Source organism: Acipenser ruthenus, chromosome 2 (assembly GCF_902713425.1).
Source record: "Acipenser ruthenus chromosome 2, fAciRut3.2 maternal haplotype, whole genome shotgun sequence".
In the NCBI taxonomy this organism is placed as follows: domain Eukaryota; kingdom Metazoa; phylum Chordata; class Actinopteri; order Acipenseriformes; family Acipenseridae; genus Acipenser; species Acipenser ruthenus.
The window spans coordinates 24,701,885-24,717,720 of record NC_081190.1 but is presented as its reverse complement, the minus strand read 5'-3'; the positions used below and the strand labels follow the sequence as shown (position 1 = coordinate 24,717,720).

Genomic DNA, 15,836 nt, shown 5'->3' with positions numbered 1-15,836 from the left:
GCATTAATTAGCACTTGTCTTGTATTGGGACATATGGCTGTGCCACATAGGTATTGTGTTTTGCGTGAACAAGCACAGCATATTATAATTGTGAGCCTCCCAATATATATAAAAAAACTACTTTAAACACACACACATACTACTTGTTTGGAAAGTTTGATTAATTTGATCCCCCCCATTGGACAAGGAAATAAAGCACACACTATTTGAAGTAAATATTATATTACATAAAAATATTACATGGTCATTTGTCCCTTTTTATGCTTGTTTTTGGCATGAACAATTGTAGACATCAAATTGCATGCAATCGGATTGAGTTTTAAACAAAAAGGTACAAAATCTTATAATTAAGGAAGATGGATAGCATTTTTGTTTGTTAACCTTGATTTACAGTAGCTTCCATGTAGGCATGTTCTCGTTTGCTTGTGGATCTGGGTTTCATGCTTTACTGTTGGGATTGGTAGTTGCATGTCAACCTTTGCCTAATCAGGTTTTAACATATAGAGTATTTTTTTATAGACTCCAACCCTAAGTAACATTAAAAGACAGCTGGTTTTGGCAGAGGTCATCTGTCCCTTTTTATTCTTATCAGTCAGGTTTATGGCATGGATAATTATAGACATCAAGTCGCATGCAATAAAATGCACAGTGTAGGGATCACAAATTGAATGTGAACAACATTGTTACACCGGTCTTTGTGATCACTAGACAGAAGCTGGTGACATTGCTAGTTTAGCATTAGACCAGCATTGCCTGACAATGATGATTTATGAATATGGTTCGTGGGGACTACTATACTCACTGACCTACACATCCTTCATAGACTCCCTACTTTTCATATTGCAGTCCAACCCTGTGACTATTAAACTACTAAGAAGTAGCTCTTGTTTAAGTGCTCAGTGCATGAGGTCAGTTTTTCAGACATTCATATATACAAAAATGTCTAGACATTGATAAAGTCACCATCAGCTCTTCAGACACTTCCATAATACGATACGATATGGTTAATGCACGTATTGAATTTAAACTTGCTGAAAGCCATTAGGTTTTCTCCCGGTACTCTGGTTTCCTCCCACAGTCCAAAGACATGCTGGCTAGGTGGCTTGGCCTCTCTAAATTGCCCCTTAGTTGCCCTGTGATGGACTGGCGTCCCATCCAGGGTGTAGTCCTGCCTTGCGCCCTGTGTCTGCCGGGTTAGGCTCCGGCTCACCGCGACCCTCTATAGGATTAAGCGGTTACAGATGATGGATGGACGGATGAAAGCCATTAGCTAAGCCTTCTATCAGTTGCAATTACATTGTCATTATATTTAAATAATAATGTATACAAATATTACAACTGTATTGTGTCATCAATTTAGGAAGATTGTTATGCCAGTGACACTTTAAGCCTTAGTAATTTATTTAGTTTTCTAATCATTTCAGAAATGTTTATTGGTGCCCAGCGCTTTTATGATATTGCTGTAGTGCAATACAGTCCAGATGTGGATATGTTGGACTACGTTTGTTCCCTGGCCAGCAGTAGCCAGTGCATCCTCAATGAAGCCCTGACAGGTAGGAGTGTTGGGTGGTATAAAGCTACAGTTCCAAGGCAGAGAAGGGGAGAATCTGCCAAAATACTCCCCAGATGCTAACTGCTTACTGTAATCACACCTCATTTATTACATTTGAAAGGCAGAAAGACAAAGGTGCAGGGCATTGACCTTGTAATTAATTAAACATTTCTGTCACAGTGATTCCATTAGGGTTAAAGTTAGATCAAGCATGCTTAATTACTTAAAATAACCGTTTAGTGATGTTTTCTCTGTAGTTTATTTTTCTTTCACTGTTGGTGATTTTATGGGATGTTCATTCATATTTTAAAAACATTGAAGATTATATTTTGAACTTAGAAACCTAGGCTTGTGAAGCTCAATTGTGACAACAGATCTGATGGGTACTGCTCTGTCAGTTTTTCTCATAACTGGTGGTTTAAATTGAATTACCTCTTCACCTTTGAAGCTGGAGACCAGGATTCATCTTTGTGCACATCCTTTTTCAACTTCTTACAATCAATAATAAAAAAACATACAACCTTTTTATATTATTCAACTGTCACATTAGATTATTATGCTTGCGCTAATTTACATTGTTCACTTTAATACCCCAAGCATTTAGTTTATTGTTGAACATGAATGAGAAAGAAGGTGCTACATCCTATGATGGTACGGCTCACGAGCAAAGAAGCATGAGCTACATTAACTCTGTGCTGGAGCAAACCAGCCTCGACTCCTTGCCAGTCAGTGGGCTAAGCACTGCTGATGCTGCCATGGAGAGTCCAACAAAGTCAGAGCTGCAGAACCAAATGCTACAGATGTAAGTCGTTTAAGAATTGCATCTAATTTTGTGTTATTTATTTGTATTGAATGCCTGGATACCACAATCTAAAGCAAATGTGCTTACTGTTCAAAAACAAAATGTAAACTCCAGAGGAACTGGATGAACTGGTGCAAGTAGGGAGCTGATACTAACAGCGACAGATATCTCCTGACAGATAGTGGCTTTAATAGTGAGATGGTTTTTATATGGAGCTAGTCCCACTGGTAATTTATTGAATGTGTGTGATCATGATGTTGGCTTGGTGTCACATTTGCAAACAAAAACACTGGGAGAAAACAACCAAGGTGAATTTCAGTTTATCAACTGAATTTAAATTTAACTGAAATTGCATTTTCTGTTTGTTTCAGGAAAACAGAACTCAGTATAAAATCCCAACTTCATCAGGAAAAAGACCAAAGAAGCCACCGTTTACTGTCAGATATGAAACAACGTGTTGACTTCTTACAAAAAGTATGTGCAAAGGAAATTATTAAATAACTGGAACTTGCACTCCTGAAAACATACATTTCAGTTGTTGAAGCGGAAAGTAACTTATTTGATTTGTATTTATTTGGTTAAGGAGCTGAATACAGTTAAATTATCTACCAAGGAGGAAGGAAATAGACAATTTAATGCAAGCAAGAAAGGTCAAGACTCTGTGATTTTGTTTACAAGATTAGACATCAAGCGAAATACAAAGGTTTTGAAGAAAAGCCTGTCAGCTTGTAGGATTCCTCAGGAGAGCTATGAGGTAAGACAATAAAGTAACAAAATGCATAATAGGGAGAGTCATTTTGAAATTATTGGTGGTATGTTTATATTTAATACTGTCTGCAGGGCTACATGTTATATATAGAGTAGAAGATTTATTCAGGAAGAAAAAACAAAACTAACACAGCATTTGTCAAACCTAAACTTTTACCTTCTATATTTTACTTTCTCAGCATTTCTGCTATCTGTTTTCATAAAACAAAACGTTTTACTAACTGCTTATTTGATTTTGTAATTTAACTTCTGAGTAATCAGTTATCCATGTTCAATATTTAATACATGATTGATGATTATATATGGTCTCCACAAAAACCCTAGGATAGAAAGCTAATAAAACATATGCCTCTATAGCAGGGGTCTCCAACCCTGGTCCCGGAGAGCTACTGTGGCTGCTGGTTTTCGTTTCAACCAATCTCTCACTTACTTAATTGAACCAATTATTGGCTTAATTAATCAAGATTAACAGGTGTTCCAGATCTTTAGCCACTGATGATGTAAAGACACCTATAAAACCTGCTGGATAGGGGCTCTCCAGGACCACGGTTGGAGACCCCTACTCTATAGGCTAGAAAAACTGAAAAAACCAAATAAATGCTGGCCATTTTCTTGGCCTGCAAATACTGAAAACTACAATAATTTCTGTTTTGTTCCCGTACAAATTGTCAAAATGTTTAATTAATTGGATAGGCAACCAAGTATAACGTTTTATCAGATAAAATATGGATCCACCAAAAAAACACAGTGGTGAATGTTGTCCTCTTAATGACTCGAAAGTGCACTCTATTATTTTCTCAATAAATTATTTCCCAGAAGATTTTATTACTTACATTAAATATTACTCGGCATTCAGGCCCAGTACTCCTTTTGAGTTTTTTATATGGATGTCTTATTGAAAACAGATTGTGTTTGTATAACATGGATAATCGTGTTTCTCAACAGATTGCTTCTCAGGCAATGGGGGAGTATTCCAGACTTCAGAGAGAGAGATTCAGCCAGCTTGTAAAGCAGTACACACAGCATGTTACCTTATGTGAAGCCAAGAAAAACCTCAGTAACCTGAGAAAGAGAGCTGCTGCTGCTGCACCAGATGAATCAGAGACTCTCAGAAGAATGGAGAAGCTTCACAGGAGGGTAATTCCCCCCCCCCCCCTCCCCCCTCCTTTCTTGCTTTGCTTTGGCCGTAGACACATATGAACAGTCATTAATTTTTAGTAGTTTTTTTTTTTTGTTTGTTTTTTTTATAATGCAGTCATGTTTGAAAACCAGCCACCCAAGGCTTTTTCAATAAAATGACACAGGGGAAAGTATATCTGTGAATAGAATCAGTACATATCAACTAGGGATAGGAAATGGTAGAAAATGTGGAACCAGATTCCCATTCAGAAAGTTACCGGGGTACATTTTCACACCATTTCAAGCTCACAGCTGGTAGCCTAGCATTAAATTAATTGCAAAAAAAAGACATATCATGCATCTCTGGATCTGTTTTTCTGCTTTTATAGCCTCTTTAGGCAGTAATAACTGGTTGTCAAACAGTAACAGTAACCAGGGTTTCAGGTACCCATCTCTACCACTAATAAAAACATTGGTGGATAATGCATGCCTACCACCTTATAAGCATCATATGTATTGTCATTGGTTTGCTGCAGAACAACGGTATACTGTAAGTGGTCCTAAAAAGCATTTAGCCGAGCCCCCAAGTGGCTCAGCTGGTAAAAGCACAGCCGCATGGTGTGCAGGGTAAGTCATACAGCGTAGGTTCGCGTCCTGGCTGTGCGAAGTGTCCGGTCTTCATTGGGGAGCGTTGCATTGGCTCTGGCTCTCCCGTAGGTTAGGGAGGCAAAACTGTCAGGGACTGTTTCTCCTCATCACGCTACAGCGAAACCTGCTGGCCAGGCGCCCAGTGAGCTCAAAAGTGGACACCTGCAGGACCAGAGGTCGGTAGCTCACTGACATCCACTCTCAAGTTCCTGGGTGTAAAAATGATTGGACATTCCAAATTGGGGCGAAAATCGAGGGTAAAATAATTTGAAAAATATTTCTTAATTAACTTTGAAATATATTTAGGATGTTGTGTTTAGAAGCTAGAATGGACTAAACCCATTACAACATCAGCAACAATAACTCATTTGAATTATTTATTGACTAGAAAAAGGAAACATGGAACAGGAAAGAACTGGATTTTTCAGAGCGGAGGATGAATCTTGCCAACATGTTGATGAGCACATTGATTAATATTGAGGAGACATCAGGCTTGTTCTTAGTAAAGCCAGTACTCTCATGGCAGGGAAGGTAAGTGCATAGGAAAAAAAACCAATCAACTGCTGTATGTTTACTTGGCCTTCTTCGGTGATTATTATATGTTCTGTGATCCCGTGGTTTATTTAAGCAGTAGACTGCAAGGTTTTGGTGACCAGATCGGAAAGGAAAGAATGTTTAACAACAAGGTCAATAGAAAAATGCAATTGAGAGTGGCACTATTACCTTTAAATTGTAAAGGAGTGGATTTCGAGCTCCTGGTGCCCTGGCTAAACTACATAAAAGAACCTCCTATATATATATATATATATATATATATATATATATATATATATAATCTAACCGTATTTCCATCCCTTATATATATGTATATCTTTCAGACCTGCTACATTGAAAGGACAATTTAAGGTCAGTACACTTCCTAAACTAGGAACAGTGCTACATGTGCCTTCACCATCTTTTGCTCCAACTGAACACACAGCTGAACCTACTTCAGAAAGTCCTTTATTGCAGGTACAGCACATGTATACAATATGTTTTGTAAAGTTTTAAACAATATCTTTTAAACAAGTTTTTAGCAATGTTACTGTATGTAATTTGTAAATAACCTTTGAATATACTGTAAACATGGAACATATATTTGATAACGTGACAATGAGCAAGTCACTTAACCTCCTTGTGCTCCATCTATCGGGTGAGATGTAGTTGTAAGTGACTCTGCAGCTGATGGATAGTTCACACACCCTAGTCTCTGTAAGTCGCCTTGGATAAAGGTGTCTGCTAAATAATAATAATAATTATGTATTGTATACAGTAGTACTGTATACTCAAGTGATTACTGCATTACATCCAAGACAATTGCATAGGGTTAAAAAAGAAAAAGAAAAATATTAATTATACACTTGAAAAGCTGATTGCCTAAAACAGAAAAACAAGTAATATGAAAAATGAGTGTTTTCCAAACTACAACTGCAGTTTATTAACTTTATTAATTTTTTTAACACTGGCCACTGGCAAAGTATTTCTCATAAACATTGCAAATGCATTTCCAGTTAGTGTTCCTTCTTTGAGGTTAGCAGGCATTGTATATTCCTGATTAGCTAAATAACACACAACGTTTGTCAGTGCACGATATGCAGAATTGCATTTATTTATGTATTTAAAAATATTTTTTACTTTCAGCATATGGACTGCTTCACAGCAAGATTTTATGAAGGTATCCATCATCTACCATCTGGTTGTGACCCTTTTCCACTGCCCATGGCTGAAGGATCTCAAGGAGTGTGGGAGATGGTGATGGCACAACCTCAACATGTTCAGTCATCAGCACAAATAACTTCTTACAATATACCCAAAATACTGGAACTGGATCTGCAGAGAGTGCAGTTTCCTCAGCAACACCCCTGGTAATAAACAGGACAGGCAAATTAAATGATATCCCCTTTATACGCATATATTAGAATAAGCAATTGTAAGTGGCAACGCTGGCAGCGGCAGTGCTGACAACAGTGCAGGGCAGTCCAGCAGCTGTTCCTCCTCCTCTTCCTCCTCCTCCTGGAGGGGGCAGTTGACTGTAAAGTGCCCCCGCTCCCCACAGATAAGGCACTCACGAGATCACGAGAGCACTGAGGTAGGCGTCCCAGCTGCCCTCCTGACGTGTAGCTGGCAGGGGTGCGGGATACTCTAGCAGCAACGTTGGTCCCTCCCACCAACTGTGACAGGGTGGCATCACGGCCTAAGATCTTAACTGGCAGGAAGCGAGACTCAGAGACAGAACTAGCAAGTTTGAAGTGCTTTTGCACACTTTAATAATAAAATAATAAACAAAACAAACAAACAAACAGTCACAATGGCCAAAACAAACAGTTTAAACAAAAATAATATACCTTAAAATACTGTTGTTTTAAAATACTTTTAAAATACTGTTGTTTTAGACTGAGCAACATTCACCAACATTAATTCTCACCACTAATGCCAAACTAACACCCATGATCACCCTTTTTATACATCTGTGAGTGGAGCCTAATTAATAATTTAATCCTTTATTCACTTGGCGGCGCCAGCCACATCCCTACGTGTTTTTGCAGGGAGGAATTTAGTCCCCTCCCTGCCACCCAATACTCCCCACACCTGTGCACCGGCAGTGCTTCCACCCTGCCACAAGGGGATATAAGCTTTGGTAATTGACCATGAAACCTGAATCACAAGGTTCATTCTATTTAACAATTTCATATTTGGTGTTGAACTCAGTGTCAAGTGTGTTGCAATTATTAAACCATTAGCAACATACTTTTGTAAGAATGTGTGGTACATGTAGAATATCCTGCAGCATCTCTGGATTTAGCTGTGCCTGTGGATCACCCAAGAGTTTGGGATTTAGTTACTATTTTATTGTATAACAAATACTGTTCTATTTTAGTTACAAATTATTCCAGAAGGCAATTCCATCTGAAGTAAGACCTATAAAGAATACAACTAGAAGCTACTTCACAATGAAACATCAAAATTATCACCACTGCATAGGTAAGGGATTTTACTCTACTGCTTATGTACTGTATAACATCACATTTTACACCTCTTGTATCGGGGGACTTTCATTATATCTTCAAATTGTCTGTGATTTTTTTTATTTAACTGCTGTGTGTGTGTCTATGGGTAGGGTTACATCTGAATTATTATCCTTATAGCAGCTTTAGAGATAATAACACAACAAACTAAAACTGTAATAACAATAAGTAATATTGTTTTTAAATTTAGCATAGCACGATGAAATTATGTTTATGACAGTGTTTGTTATGTTGTGCGTCTATAAGCCAATACAAGGATAGAGGCACCATAACTACATTTTAATCTCAGCCTGTTTGTGCTTAGATGTTTTGTCAGGACATGTGTTGCTAGACTGCAACTCTACATTCATCCTTCAACTCCACAAGAACTGGCATTTAAATTAAAGAAATTAAATTAAACCTTAAATTAAAAACAACACCGGAGCCCTGTTTTGAAGCAAGTGCAAAAGTTAAGACAAATTATAATAGTATAAAACTAGCAATAAAATGGGTTACTTGTTGCAGGAAGGAGCAGCATTATTATTCTGCATCATTTTGTACAAATAAAATGATTTTATTCCACTTTGAAACTTTTCCTGTGCCTCAAAATAGGGCCTGTGAAGTGGTAACAATAATGCCACATACTAAAACTAGTGAACAGTAGTGCATTTGACAGTTAATAGCTAGCAAGTAAGTACACCATTACATACTTGGAAGCCTACGGTCAGACTGACTTGACCTGATTTTCTTTTCTGAGAATAATTTCCAGTGTATTATTATCTTAATTACTTGCATTTTTACAAATTTAAAACAGCAGCAGGGAAAACAAAACAAATGTCTGCACCACCTGTTAGGCACCCAGCCCTTCCTAGTCTTTACACAAGCGATTTTGCACCATCTGCACCCAGACCAACTCCTGAAGGTAAATGCAGCTTCCAGTTTTTATAAATGCATGTCATTATATCAGCTTTGATACCGGGTGTTCTACATGTTATGTTTTTATTCTGGTTGTGATTGCTGGATTAGCTTTATTGGATTTACAGAGCAGGGGGAGCACACGCAGTGTCAATGTTCAGTAAGCTTTAATACCAAGCTCTCATTCCTCAAGCTGCTCTACAAGTCTGAGATTGTTAAAACATACTGTACAACCTATACCCATACACTGTACTTAGAAACCCAGGTGTCCGTTAATCCAGTCAGAGGAATGCACTTGGAAAGGTGCACCCAATCAAAATGCTGCACCATAAAGGCAGCACCTACCCAATGATATTAGTGCTACTGTCTCACTTTCAATACATTTAGAGATAGTGACGTTCATTGAAAATTGCATCTGAAGGGTGGCCTCAAGTCTATCTTGAGGGGAACCTCCAGTTATAGCAAGAGCTAAAGTAGTCTCCATGCTCATCCAGTATCTGACCTCTGTATTGCCAAGTGAGAGGTAAATTGAAACTACATTCACTTTTTACCAAGTTCATTAAAGTACATTAAACACACTGCATTACCAGCGTAATATCAGCATACTTTTTGTGGCGTTATTTAAGAACTATAACTTTAAGAACTATAAGTTAAGGACGGGTTTAAATTCCTAAAATTCCTTATCAAATTTTCAAATGACAGTTTTACTGTCATTTGTACCTGACGTTTACAATTTGAACATCTCTTTTGTAATTTGCTCATTATGTTTATCAGGCATCTGAACTGTGTGTCTCATCATGCACCTAGCTAGTTTCTTAATCCCAGACTGCAGCTCCTACTGTACACTGAAATCAACAACCACTGTGTCAAGCATCTTTAAGGAATGGTTAACACCCAGAAGCCAACCACCATCAATCTGTGTGTGCTTGAAAGTGACAGGTGACTGATAAGGGCATCACTGCAGCATACTGTAAAAGGATTATGACAACCTGGAAGTTACCGATCAGTGTTCACAATAACATAAATACGGAATGTAGAATGTAGCAAGCAAGGAGTGTGGAGCAGTATGCTAGAGCAGGAGTTACACAGGATGAATTTACACTGAAGTACTACACATCTTCGTATGGCTTTGCATATTTATCAATGCCAAAGGTAGCTATTTTCCTGCATTTAGCCCATATAAGAGTTAAGGTTTCTATATAAAAATAAAGTTGGAATGAACGACTATTAATTCCTGAGATTTTTACTGGCATATGCAAAGGTCAGTATCACTTTTTTACTTATTTCCAGAAGTATTTCTTATATATACCCTGAACCTAACAGGGGATAGGCTAATTCATTTTACCCCACATAATATAACGCATATCTTTACAAAATGTCATTCCAAGTTATGTTTATGTAACCCAGTCAAACACACACATCTCTTCCCTGGTGGTCACCCTCATGACTGAAGTACCTGGCTTTTATAAGAGCAACCTGTCATCTTAGCAAGATTACACCTGTAAGCAACTGTTTGAAAACCGGCGGCCATTATGGCCCTGGACATTCTGGAGAGCCAAGACAGCCGCCATCAACCACTTTCCAAGGTCCTACTGCCCTGTAGTGTTGGGAATGCATGTATACATCACGATATATGTACATATAATTTAAACCCCTTACACTGTACTTGAATGGTTCTGAATCTGAATACAGGCTTGAGTTTGCATATGCTCTTATCTACCATCTGCCAAAATACATAAAAGCAGTCTTTGCCCATTGATCGTAAAATAATTTGCTTTACAGGGCAAGTTATTTTACAAATAAGGATAATAACATGCATGTTTTATTCATGGGAAAACAAGCTAATGTGCAATATGTTTGATGTTTCTTAAACAATGATAATTCCTTTTTCTGTATTTTGTCAGTCACACACTCAAACTACATTGGAATAACCCCAACAGGAATGCTCAAACTTTGTTTTACAGGTTATCCAGCACATACACTTCCTCCCATACAAGCATCATCAGAGGTCAGCTTCAAGTCACACTCATGGAAAAGTAAGCATGAATAAGATTGCAAAATGTATTCAGTGTATATAAGATTTATTTGGAGACAATACAGTTCTTTATGTTTTAATAGTTCCAGCATCCAATTTCATCATAATTATTCTCTGAAGGACTCTGAAGGCACTATTTATTCATATAACATAAGAGCACAAGTCTTAAGCAACTGCATGTTGTCCAAGGATGATAATGCCCACAACAGTTGGCCAACAAAATGCAAAACAAATAAAGTTGTTCTTCTAAAAACGTAATAATATAAGTCTATATTAGATCATAGAAAACACACACACACACACACACACATATATATATATATATATATATATATATATATATATATATATATATATATATATATATATTTCAATTTTTGTAATAAAAAGTCCCTCATTATATTGACAAATACAGAACAGGTGCCAAAGTGGTGCTGTAGTGAGAGAGGGTTGATAAAAGTCCAATAAACAATTACATCTGTTAGCAATCAATTTTTTTTTTTCAGTATGACAAATGACACTAGTTTGTTCAGTGCAGTAAGCAACAAGATAAACGTGTGCAAGGATAAGCTGTCATTTTCTTTTTTGTTGATGGGGAAAAAAACAGTACAATAACTCAAAACAAAAGCACATTCCTATTTGATCCATTGAAATGGATCAGCTGGTGATTTGGGTTTTTGGAAGCACAGCACAGATTATCCCAAACAGAAGATATGTCATAAGCTGTAATTTCCTGAATTTAGTATGAGTACCTTCCTGTCAGTAATGTGAGGTAGACTGCAATGTATTTATGTATACTTGCTTAGCTAGTTGCATTTGCAGAAAGTGCCGCAAGGGTAGGGTACAATGGGCAACCCCCCCCAAATAAAAACAGTTTATATTGGTTCACACTCACACAGGTTCTGAAGGAACAGCGTTGCACCATAACAGGGAGTGATATCCCAAGTACTACCATATACACAATTGAGAATAACAGGTGGCAGGCAGTGTACTATAACTCTGTATAAGTCCATCAAGGTAGGCCACCTGTAAAAAAAAAGATGGAATTACAGCAGTAAACACTTCCCATTAGGTCAGTATATATATGGATTTTTAATGGTAAAATTGCCTTTTACAGATACCCTTGAAGACTGCGTAGAACAGAATGTTCATCTGTTCAGTCCTTTTAAACGATTCTGTTACTCTGCCCCGGAAATAAACAAACCCATATGAAGGAATACAAGTAATACATCATTTCCAAAGGAAAGGAGAAACATATAAAAAGGATTTACAAATGAGTGGATTCGCTCCTATCACCTGGACTTTGTAAATGTCATGGCAACATTGTGGAAGAATGCACTGATATTTACTGTATATTACTTTGACCAATACAAAATAATGTAAATTTTTTATATATATATATATATATATATATATATATATATATATATATATATATATATATATATATATATATATATATAGTGGCTCTCCAAAGTATTCACCCCCCTTGGACTTTTCCACATTTTATTGTTTACAACATGGAATCAAAATGGATTTAATTAGTAGTTTTTGCCACTGATCAACACAAAAAAAGTCCATAATGTCAAAGTGAAAAATAAAATCTACAAATTGTTCTAAATTAATTACAAATACAAAACAGAAAATAATTGATTGCATAAGTATTCACCCCCTTGAGTCAATATTTGGTAGAGGCACCTTTGGCAGCAATTACAGCCATAAGTCTATTTGGATAAGTCTCTACCAGCTTTGCACATCTGGACACTGCAATTTTTGCACATTCTTCTTTGCAAAATTGCTCAAGCTCCATCAAGTTGGATGGGGACCTTTGGTGAACAGCAATTTTCAACTCTTTCCACATATTCTCAGTTGGATTGAGGTCCGGGCTTTGACTAGGCCACTCCAGGACATTGACCTTTTTTGTTTTTAAGCCACTCCAGTGTGGCTTTGGCTGTATGTTTGGGGTCATTGTCCTGCTGGAAGATGAATCTTCTCCCAAGTCCCAGGTCTCTTGCAGACTTCAGCAGGTTTTCCTCCAGGATTTCTCTGTACTTTGCTGCATCTATTTTGCCCTCTATCTTCACGAGCTTTCCAGGCCCTGACGCAGGGAAGCATCCCCATAGCATGATGCTGCCACCACCGTGCTTCGTGGTAGGGATGGTGTTCTCAGGATGATGTGCAGTGTTAGGCTTGTGCCAAACATAGCACTTAGCGTTGAGGCCAAAAAGCTCTATTTTGATCTCTCAGACCATAGAATCTTCTTCCACTTGGTCTCAGAGTCTCCCACATGCCTTCTGGCAAACTCTAGCTGAGATTTGATGTGAGTTTTTTTTCCAACAATGGCTTTCTTTTTGCCACTCTCCCATAAAGGCCAGTTTTGTGAAGCAGCCGGGCTATTGTTGCCATATGCACAGTGTCTCCCAGCTCAGCCGTGGAAGACTAATTCCTTTAGAGTTGCCATAGGCCTCTTGGTGGCCTCCCTGACTAGTGCCCTTCTCGTCCGGATACTCAGTTTTTGAGGACGGCCTGTTCTAGACAGATTCACAGTTGTGCCATATTCTCTCCATTTCTTAACAATGGACTTTACTGTGCTCCGGGGGATATCCAATGCCTTGGAAATGTTCTTATATCCTACCCCTGATTGGTGCCTTTGAAGAACCTTATTCCAGATTTGCTATGAATGTTCCTTCGTCTTCATGATGTAGTTTTTGTTAGGAAATGTACTAACCAACTGTGGGACCTCCCAAAGACGGTGTATTTAACCAGGAATCATGTGAAACACCTTAATTGCACACAGGTGGACTCCATTCAACTAATTATGTGACTTCTAAAGACAATTGGTTGCACCAGAGCTTATTTAGGTGTGTCATAGCAAAGGGGGTGAATACTTATGCAGTCAGTAATTTTCTGTTTTATATTTGTAATTAATTTAGAACAATTTGTAGATTTTAATTTTCACTTTGACATTATGGACTCCTTATTAACTCCTAATTAAATACATTTTAATTCCATGATTCCACTGTGTGTGTGTATGTATGTATATATATATATATATATATATATATATATATATATATATATATTCACCTTGACACATCATGGGGTATTCACAAAGCCTTGTAGTCTTTACTTGTAGTATGTGTGTCCTTTCAAATATGAAGTGCTAATGGCATTTGGAGTAATCTGCATTGTGAATTCCTCCATCTTGTATAAATGTATATTATATTATTCTTCCATTATCTACTGATCAGTACCTTTGCAATCCAAATGTATAGCATGAGACAAGATCATATAAATGAGCTGAATGATGTGACGGGCTAATGTTCAGTAAGTCAGCAATTATCTGTTAGTTGGCTGCAACTGAGAAATCAAGAATCATGGGGAATTCACAGAACCACGGCCCAGTTTGGATTATTTGCCTTGGCAGGTCTGCTGTGTCCATGACCCCCACCCCCCTTCCCACATCAATGGTACATCCTGATTATGAACTGTTCATTACACAACTGGCAAGCATTTAAAGTCATACCATTGTTTGGTTTTCCATTATTTTAGTAGGAGTAACAAAAAATGAAAGGTGTAATTTCAAACCAGTGATTAAAAAAAAAAAAAAAACATTTTTCAAATTGTAAATGAAAAAACAGACCATATTTTCATTTTTTCCAATTTTAGGAAATGCTCTAAAAATGGAATTAATAAGCGTTACAAGGACCAACCCCCCCCTTTCTTTTTTCCTTTGTTAAAAAAATCATAGAAACAAAGTATGACTGATAAAATTACTTATGTAGTAAAAAAACATTATTACACAGAGAATTGTTGTGACTCAAATTGAAAGGATAACTATCACATGCATTTTGCATAATGCATGGTAAAAAAAAGTTTATTATGCTAAAAAAAGCTAGTAAAGTTCAGGAAAATCATGGTCATACAGAGATTTGAAAGCATGGTAATACATTGGGAAGCACAGTAAAAACGCACAGTAAATTGTGTAGACTGACTTGTGAAAACCTGTATTAAGGCTTTAACCAGTATCCTTTGTTTCAAGTTACTGGAGATTAAATACAGAAATGTAATTCACATTTAGGAAAAGTGTCACAAAATAAATAGTCTAACATATTAGAGACTAGAGGTGTTTTACCGTATGTCCCTGTGGAAATGTATTCTGCTGTTTGTAATGTAAAAAATAGATTTATTCTTGGAGTTCAATGGTGTAATGTTATTTAAACACTAAAGGATTGTATGAATCAACCATAAGGCTTGATTATGACTTGAAAGTTAAGTATTTCAATAACCACCATAATTGTTATTACTTTATTATTACCAACACACCTATCAGAAATAATAATAATAATAATAATAATAATAATAATAATAATAATAATAATAATAATAATAATAATAATCCTTAAGTTTACTGTGGTATATCATGGAAACAAAATACAGAAAAGCATTGTAAAAGAACATTGAAAACAAAATCACAAAAGACTTGTATGAAACTCCAACATAACAAACACATTTGTATACTAAAGATTGGTACCTATGAACATTCAGACTATTTGTACTCTAATTAGGGAAGTATTTTTGAAAAGGGATAATATATGTATGGGAAACCGCCGATCTGATACTATATGTAGCCAGAATTGTTTATAACTTCCCGCAAATACGTTTATTTATACTGTTTAATATCACTATGATTAAATAACAACTGCGAGTTTAGTGATTTTCATTCATTCATTTAGATTATGTTATGTTCTATTAATTGCCTATTTTTAAATGTGTACATAACGAAAATGATACGCACAGAAATTCTGAAACTACAAAAAAGTTGCATTTTGGGGGGCATTTCAGTCGTAACAGTTTACAGTTTAAACCAAAAACAACAAAAAGCCCTCACGGTGCTAGAGTGGATAAAAAAAAAGTCGCAACAGGCCGTAAGTAGAGTGTCCCAGTCAAACT

The 15,836-nt window shown here is 36.8% G+C and overlaps 1 protein-coding gene across 5 annotated transcripts in view; it reads left to right on the top strand.

The window, feature by feature from the left end:
• LOC117408556 (uncharacterized) overlaps positions 1 to 12,242 on the top strand; it is a 47,905-nt gene extending 35,663 nt beyond the window's left edge. For 3 of the 5 annotated variants that reach the window (XM_058992537.1, XM_058992516.1, XM_034903499.2), the window contains 12 exons: positions 1,425 to 1,553; positions 2,150 to 2,354; positions 2,726 to 2,828; positions 2,938 to 3,108; positions 4,068 to 4,259; positions 5,278 to 5,420; positions 5,768 to 5,900; positions 6,570 to 6,793; positions 7,807 to 7,910; positions 8,748 to 8,855; positions 10,813 to 10,884; positions 12,001 to 12,242. In XM_058992537.1, coding sequence (XP_058848520.1) covers positions 1,425 to 1,553; positions 2,150 to 2,354; positions 2,726 to 2,828; positions 2,938 to 3,108; positions 4,068 to 4,259; positions 5,278 to 5,420; positions 5,768 to 5,900; positions 6,570 to 6,793; positions 7,807 to 7,910; positions 8,748 to 8,855; positions 10,813 to 10,884; positions 12,001 to 12,095 — 1,679 coding nt within the window. In that variant the 3' untranslated portion in view covers positions 12,096 to 12,242. The remainder of the gene's footprint in view (positions 1 to 1,424; positions 1,554 to 2,149; positions 2,355 to 2,725; positions 2,829 to 2,937; positions 3,109 to 4,067; positions 4,260 to 5,277; positions 5,421 to 5,767; positions 5,901 to 6,569; positions 6,794 to 7,806; positions 7,911 to 8,747; positions 8,856 to 10,812; positions 10,885 to 12,000) is intronic. The other 2 variants (XM_058992518.1, XM_058992526.1) reach the window with 2 other exon arrangements.
• The last annotated feature ends 3,594 nt before the right edge of the window (positions 12,243 to 15,836 follow it).